At 45.0% G+C, this 8271-nt stretch overlaps 1 protein-coding gene across 2 annotated transcripts in view; it reads left to right on the top strand.

The window, feature by feature from the left end:
• The window catches only part of LOC144723936 (magnesium transporter NIPA2-like), a 26033-nt gene extending 18526 nt beyond the window's left edge, over positions 1-7507 (top strand). For both annotated transcript variants that reach the window (XM_078602714.1, XM_078602715.1), the window contains exons 6-7: positions 5072-5431; positions 5773-7507. In XM_078602714.1, coding sequence (XP_078458840.1) covers positions 5072-5431; positions 5773-6050 — 638 coding nt within the window. In that variant the 3' untranslated portion in view covers positions 6051-7507. The remainder of the gene's footprint in view (positions 1-5071; positions 5432-5772) is intronic.
• The last annotated feature ends 764 nt before the right edge of the window (positions 7508-8271 follow it).

Raw genomic sequence — 8271 nt, 5'->3', positions numbered from 1 at the left:
AGCCAGTTATAGTCTCTTAAAAAATGAGAGCTCCTGCCACATCGAGGGAAAGGGGCAACGGTAGCTGTGTTAGTGAGACACTTAGCCTGTTAATGTAAAGACATGTAACCTGGTGATGTACTCAGAGAGTCGGAAATAACTGCTGACATCGGCAGGTAGGCTGGAAACATCACAGTCAGTTAAGACTTTACCTGGATAATAACGTCCTTCCAATGATTGCTCAGTTTTGCCCATCTTCTCGGTTGAAGTTGTGTCTGTGTTTATATATCTGGATGGCTTCATGAACAAATCTCTGATGATAGCCGGTGGGTTTGCAAAGTACTTTCGTCTTGGAAAAATCTATTTCGTGTGAGTCCACAGCGTTAAAACAATGATCAGCAACGGCAGAGGTTTTGGTCCTACCGTGTTTCAGATCCGCCTTGTGTTCACGAACACGGTCCGAGACTTGTCGTTTTGTTTCCCCAATGTAACTGCTGCTGCAGCCACAGCTTAGTTTGTAGACACCAGGGTATTGCATGTCAGGAATCACATCCTTCACAGATGGGATCAAATCACAGATTTTGTGTACTGTGTTGAAACGAACCTGGATCTTGTGTTTGTACAAGATTTTGGAAGTCTTTTTTGTAACCCCTGCTATGTATGGCAAGGTGATGGTTTTGATTGGGTCCTCAGATGGTTGTCTCCCCATGGCTGGGGAGGCAGCTTTGCAGATTGTGTGGTCTGAATATCCATTCATCTTGAGGTGTACGTGCTCCAGCTCGCTGGCTAGGTGGTGCTGGTCGGAGATGCAACGGGGCCCTATGGTGTAGTGTTTTGATGAGGTAATTCTTCTGGGCTGGATGGTGGTGGGAGTCAGGCTTTAGATAGGCATCCGTGTGGGTGGCTTTCCTGTAGACAGCGTGTCCCAACGAGCCATCAGGTCTCTTCTCGATCATAACTTCTAGTTGAATAATTGGTTTAGTGCTGGCAGGCCATGTGGCCAGATTACGAACGTGTCATCTACGTATCTCTTCCACAAGGAAGGATGTAGGGTGGTTGTCTGGATGGCATCTGTCTCAAATTTCTCCATGAAAACATTCGCTACCACTGACGATAAGAGAGAAACCCATTCATCTTGTTTGTAGAATGTACCATTCCAGGTGAAGTAATTGTTGGTAAGGCAGTGCCTCACAAAAGTTGGCACATGAGAATTCAGTCTCTGTTGGACTTAGTCTTCAATGATTGCAATGGTGTCAGGCACAGGTATCTTGGTGAATAGAGAGACTACATAGAAACTGACAAGCAAATAATCTGGAGACAGTGAGATGTCTTTGATTAGAGAAACCAAGTGAGCTGAGTTAAGTACAGCTGATGTGGTCTTGCCAGTGAATGGAAGCAGGGTCTCAGACAAATCAGGCCAGTTTGTAGGTGGGTGAGTTAATCGTGGAGATGATAGGATGGAGCGGGGTACCTTCTTTATGGATTTTTGGAAGGCCATAAAATCTGGGTGGTCTAGCAGCAGAAGGTTTTAGAGATAGAGCAGCTTGGTAGGTTCGATCAGAGAAGTCGAGTTAATGATGATATTGTTGGTTTTCGTAACCAGATGGTTGGTTGGATCTCTCCCATCCTTAAGAATGTCCTGAATTTTGTTGTATTTAGTTTTGTCCATGATGACAGTGGCATTGCCCTTGTCGGCTGAGAGGATGACAATATCATCTCTCTTTTTTAATTGAGCAAGTTCAAAACGCTCGTCCTTGCTGATGTTGCTAATGGGTTTCTTAGCGTTTTTGAGGATAGCAGCGATTTCAGATATTGCTACGTCTGCCGGGATGTATCCTAAACCTTTGAGGGCTACATCGACATGGGCAATGATATCATCCACTGGGATGTGTTTAGGGGTGACTGCGAAATGCAACCCTTTAGCTAGTACCGATTTTAGGCTGTCGGAAATTGGGCTGTTACTCTGATTGATAGCAATCTTGTTAACATCTAACTTTTTAACGTGTGGATCTGGCTTATTCTTAGACAGGAGGTTGAATTTAGCAATCAGGTTAACTTTACATTTGGTTGACATTGAATTGGCAGAAGAAACTATCATGTTATCTACATGGTCCCAATCAGATGTGGAAATTTTTTCTGTCAATGCTAAGTGAGATTGTAAGAGGTTCTTGTCTAATTTATCAAGCTCAAATCGGAGCAGTCTTATTCTCTCTGAGATTAGGGCTAGGCTAGCCCTGAACAAGATCCGTTTAGCATTAGGAGAAGTGACAGCAGCAGATGCGAGTGTAAAGGCGATCGGTATTACCTTGGTGTCGCGGCATCTCTTGAGAAAGGTGAGCGACTCGATCAGGTGAGCCTTCTTGTCTCGCAGTCTGTTAAGATCTAACAGTTGTATGGAAACCCTCCCCGTAGAGGCGGTTCAGTCTTGATTTGAAGCTTTCGTGAATCCATACTCTTTGGTTCTTTCGGTAAAGTCACGTAGATAGAAAACGTTATGATCTATTCATTTTCTATCTACGTGACTTTACCGAAAGAACCAAAGAGTATGGATTCCTGCAGTCACAAAAGCTTCAAATCAAGATTAAAGTAGCTTTGCAGTGTAACTTTTCAAATTTGGCAAATTTGGACCATGACACCAGCACCCAATGGTCTATTCTTCTTTGAATGACGTCACAGATTCGTTTAAGGTTCACTTCGAAGCAGACAACACATATTTTAGAGTTAATACACCCACAGTATTAACCAGGGTGGCCTGCTGGTTTCACTTAAATCATTACAGTTTATTAATGAGTTGTAAGCATTGACATGCCTAGAGGACCTGTGTATTTTTAAAAATTAAACCTTATAAAAATTACTTATCTATCCAGGAGAGACATGCTGAGTCACGTGACTTTTTGTCAGGATGGTTCTGTATTGGGTTTTAATTTTAAGATGTTTTCAGACAACTGATTTTTCATATACAATTCGGAGGAAACCGGAGCACCCGGAGAAAACCCAGGCACGCGAGGGGTAAACGCTCTATCCTCGCACGGATGGAAACAGATGGCGCTTGCTGGTTACTGCCTTCTGGCAAGCCAGGGTATAGCACCTCCTCGCCTCCCACGGGGAGTTTCTCAACACTTACAGTGAGGGAAAAAAGTATTTGATCCCCTGCTGATTTTGTATGTTTGCCCACTGACAAAGAAATGATCAGTCTGTAATTTTAATGGTAGGTTTATTTGAACAGTGAGATACAGAATAACAACAACAAAATCCAGAAAAACGCATGTCAAAAATGTTATAAATTTATTTGCATTTTAATGAGGGAAATAAGTATTTGACCCCTCTGAAAAACATGACTTAGTACTTGGTGGCAAAACCCTTGTTGGCAATCACAGGTCAGACGTTTCTTGTAGTTGGCCACCAGGTTTGCACACATCTCAGGAGGGATTTTGTCCCACTCCTCTTTGCAGATCTTCTCCAAGTCATTAAGGTTTCGAGGCTGACGTTTGGCAACTCAAACCTTCAGCTCCCTCCACAGATTTTCTATGGGATTAAGGTCTGGAGACTGGCTAGGCCACTCCAGGACCTTAATGTGCTTCATCTTGAGCCACTCCTTTGTTGCCTTGGCCGTGTGTTTTGGGTCATTGTCATGCTGGAATACCCATCCACGACCCATTTTCAATGCCCTGGCTGAGGGAAGTAGTTCTCACCCAAGATTTGACGGTACATGGCCCCGTCCATCGTCCCTTTGATGCAGTGAAGTTGTCCTGTCCCCTTATCAGAAAAACACCCCCAAAGCATAATGTTTCCACCTCAATGTTTGACGGTGGGGATTGTGTTCTTGGGGTCATAGGCAGCATTCCTCCTCCAAACACGGCGAGTTGAGTTGATGCCAAAGAGCTCCATTTTGGTCTCATTTGACCACAACACTTTCACCCAGTTTTCCTCTGAATCATTCAGATGTTCATTGGCAAACTTCAGTCAGGCATGTATATGTGCTTTCTTGAGCAGGGGGACCTTGCGGGCGCTGCAGGATTTCAGTCCTTCAAGGCGTAGTGTGTTACCAACTGTTTTCTTGGTGACTATGGTCCCAGCTGCTTTGAGATCATTGACAAGATCCTCCCGTGTAGTTCTGGGCTGATTCCTCACCGTTCTCATGATCATTGCAACTCCACGAGGTGAGATCTTGCATGGAGCCCCAGGCCGAGGGAGATTGACTGTTCTTTTGTGTTTCTTCCATTTGCGAATAATCGCACCAACTGTTGTCACCTTCTCACCAAGCTGCTTGGCGATGGTCTTGTAGCCCATTCCAGCCTTGTGTAGGTCTACAATCTTGTCCCTGACATCCTTGGAGAGCTCTTTGGTCTTGGCCATGGTGGAGAGTTTGGAATCTGATTGATTGATTGCTTCTGTGAACATGTGTCTTTTATACAGGTAAAAAGCTGAGATTAGGAGCACTCCCTTTAAGAGTGTGCTCCTAATCTCGACTCGTTACCTGTATAAAAGACACCTGGGAGCCAGAAATCTTTCTGATTGAGAGGGGGTCAAATACTTATTTGCCTCATTAAAATGCCAATCAATTTATAACATTTTTGACATGCGTTTTTCTGGATTTTGTTGTTGTTATTCTGTCTCTCACTGTTCAAATAAACCTACCATTAAAATGATAGACTGATCATTTCTTTGTCAGTGGGCAAACGTACAAAATCAGCAGGGGATCAAATACTTTTTTCCCTCACTGTATGTGGTGATCCACCAACCCTTGCCTCCACACTGCTGGATCACCGGCTGCATGCATAGCCACCACCGCCCGGCTACTGTAAGTGCATAGGGGTCAAATATGCAGCATGCACAAGTTGTGACAATTTTGCACCTAGCCTAAATTTAGTGTAAGGTGTGTCTCTTGCAGCTATTTGAAAGCTATTGTTCAATGCAACATTCCAGCCATTAGTAAGATCACCGAGCACCAGTGGAGCCTTACGAACAATTGTAGCCTTGTTATATACTGCATAGTCAATGTATTTTACCACGGTGCCCTACCACGTCTGCAAACCGCTGGATTAGATGCGAATGCCACCAGGCTCCTGTTGTTGCTGTGCGCGTGCTGTAGGCTTTATCGTGTTTGCCACTGTGGTCGTCATCTCCTCCCTGGTGCTGGTGTTCGCCGTGGCCCCGCGGTACGGCCAGACCAACGTGCTGGTCTACATCTCCATCTGCTCGGTGATCGGCGCGCTCTCCGTCTCCTCCGTCAAGGGCCTGGGCATCGCCATCAAAGAGGCCATAGGAGGGCGGCCCATGTTCAAGGAGCCGCTGACGTGGATCCTGCTCATGAGCCTGGTGGCTTGCGTGGCGACGCAGATCAATTACCTCAACAAGGCGCTTGACATCTTCAACACATCCATCGTGACACCGATCTACTACGTGTTCTTCACCACGTCTGTCATGGTGTGCTCCGCCATCCTGTTCAAAGGTGATGTGAACCCAGTGGAACATAACACGTTTACTATATATTTTGGTGGTCATGTGTTGAATCTGAGCAAGCACAAAAGTCCTCAAATCTAGTGACTGGGTGCTTTCTGCTTGCTCAAAAGTGCTTATTGTTACAAATTACATAGAGGATATTAATATCCTACAGCAGACGGAGTGCCGTTGGTACATTTTCACAGTGGCTGTTGGATTTGAACAAATTGGCCCCACGGCATGCGCACAGACATCTGGGCTATCCACTTTATCCAAATGCAGGTTTTGCGGTTCGTAATTTATAAACGCGTTTGTATTTTAGTAACTGTGTACTGCTCCATCCTGTCGCAGAGTGGTACCACATGTCAGCAGCAGACATCATCGGAACTATCAGCGGCTTCCTCACCATCATCCTGGGCATCTTCCTGCTGCACGCATTCAAGGACATCAACCTGACGCTCGGTTCGCTGCCGACGTTCATGCGCCGATTCGATCGGGCGCCCTCAATGACGAACGGCGGCACAAGCGATCGGCAGAGCCTGCTGAACGGCGACGCCGCGGAGCACCACGCCCCCTTGGCGCGCTCCTTCCCGTCGGGCCGGCGCAATGGCAGCTTGCTCGACATCTGAGCTTGAAGGTCGCCGGTGACTCACACAGAGGTGCCTCCATTTTGATGGCAATCCAAGGACGCGGGCGCATCCCTTGCAACGCGACACCTCTCTCTCTCGGCCACATCGCAGAAACTCAACGCGGTTGTCAGCAGCGGAGTGAACTCGTGGCCACCGTCGCAGACCCATCTTGGTGGAAGAGGAGAAGCGTTGACTGCGCAATAAATGAACTGAGCGACGTTTGTGAATTCCTTCCGTTATTATTTTGGAGCAATATACATAACCCACGGAATGCTGGCATGAGACCAGCAGTGGAGGCATGCACGGTTGCACATTGGAAAAACTGCAACACATGGGTGGGTGGGATAGCTCAAGCGGTTGTGCGCTCCATGTCAAAGCAATGACTCGGCACTGCCTTTTAAAGCCAAACATCTAGTTGTACGCATAGGACCTCATTTGCAGCAAGTTTGATGATCTCATTCCGGTCACCGATGGCTGCATGAAAGGACCCATATTAACATTTATTTTTGCGTGTGATTCAGTCAAATTCATCATTGTAGGCCTACTTGACAGACTGTTCTCTCGCCTGCACATCTTAAGAGAGCAGTGTCGCGGTTTATACAGCTGGACCATGAATGGAGAGCAGGCTAAGGTCTGTTATTGCACTGCTGGGTTCCACACTGTAACGGGCATCTCTTCGACCCGTAGTGGAATATCAACATGGAATAATGCTTCGCATTTTACAGATTACTGCACCACAAATGGAATATACACACATATGTTGGAAAACGTAAACGTTGACATACTAAATTTTAGTCGCAGTTTTTCAAGGTAAAATTTGGTGTTGCATATTTTTAGTATCGGGCTTGCATTGCTTACATGAGCACACATTACATTACCGTGCACATAAAGCAGTTTCTTGTACTGTAGGTTTATCTTGCTGTTGAAGTTGACACGTAACAATATCACATTGCAGCCTGCGTTGTTATTCAATTACATATTTTGTATTATTTACATTTGAGCCTTAAAGCCAGAGTGCTTTTGATGTATTCATCCAAGAGTTGCACGTGTAAAGTGTTCCATGCAATTGAAACAATGAAACGTATTGCCTGTATGTATTCATCGGGTCTCTCGGTCTCTGTTCTGCAACTGGGGACTTGGTGCACAGAGGTTGCTCGTAGAGCAGTTGGACTATTTTGATTGCGGTATAAAAATTTTATGATTTTAACATTGGTTGAAGTGTTTGCTGTATTATTATTTGCTTGGTAACGGTTGTAATTGAAAAAGTTTGTTTTTATTGGTTGAGATTGCCCACGTCATGGCTCAACAATACACACTGGTGTATGATTCAGTGTTTATTTTCTTTAGTACGAAGGTTGAGGACTAATTTTACATTTTGGACCAAATGGATTTGAGGTAATAGATTTTTTTTAATTGTATGTTTGGAAAGTTGATTGTAAAATAAAAATTTACATCTTTTTGAGGGAATCTGTAATTTTAATAAATCATCTGTAAACCAGTATTTGAACGTCTAAACGTTTGTCACCTTACAGTTAGTGATTTTGTGTATTGCAGTGCTAAAAGGTAATAAGCTGCTCATTATGGTGGTTGATTTGCCTCCAGGGCTCGGTTAATGCTTGTAACAGTAGACGTGGACAGAACCAGCACTGCGGAGTATATGGCTTCAATCCGAGGTAGTTGTCAAACAGAACAAGCTCTCAAGTGTTAAGTTGGTAGCCATAGTCTCACCTGTAGGTTTTGGCAGCCAGTGCTATAATTCACAATTGATATAGCCAACTAATCTGGCACAAGACCTTCCACCACCCAACAGCCAATGTAACTCAATTGTCACCGTGCAAGTGCCAATTATAATTGTTTCAGTTCACCGGTAAGTTTAACAACAATTCCCACAACCACATGTAGCAAGAAATTAGACGTGGTGTATTTGTAGTGTGTCGAACGAGGCACACACAGGAATCTGGAGGCACCACACTTTATTATTACACTAGCTTTCCTACCCGGCTTCGCCCGGGACTTGGATTCTTGTCTTGGATTAATACACGGCCTACGCGGAGGGTTGGGGGGGGATGCGTAACGTCAGCAGGCACACTGCGTAACGCTGCCGCATGCGGGTGACATCACAGATGTGACGTCACCGCTCACTTGCCGTGCAAAATATATGCATTATTGCGCCCCCTCCCCAAAATGCAAAAGTCTATTTTTATATTTTTTGCATTGTGCA

This window comes from Lampetra planeri, chromosome 19 (assembly GCF_965212315.1).
Source record: "Lampetra planeri chromosome 19, kcLamPlan1.2.h2, whole genome shotgun sequence".
In the NCBI taxonomy this organism is placed as follows: Eukaryota; Metazoa; Chordata; class Hyperoartia; order Petromyzontiformes; family Petromyzontidae; genus Lampetra; species Lampetra planeri.
Note: the sequence above shows the minus strand (reverse complement) of the source record. Positions and strands in the feature narration are given on the sequence as shown.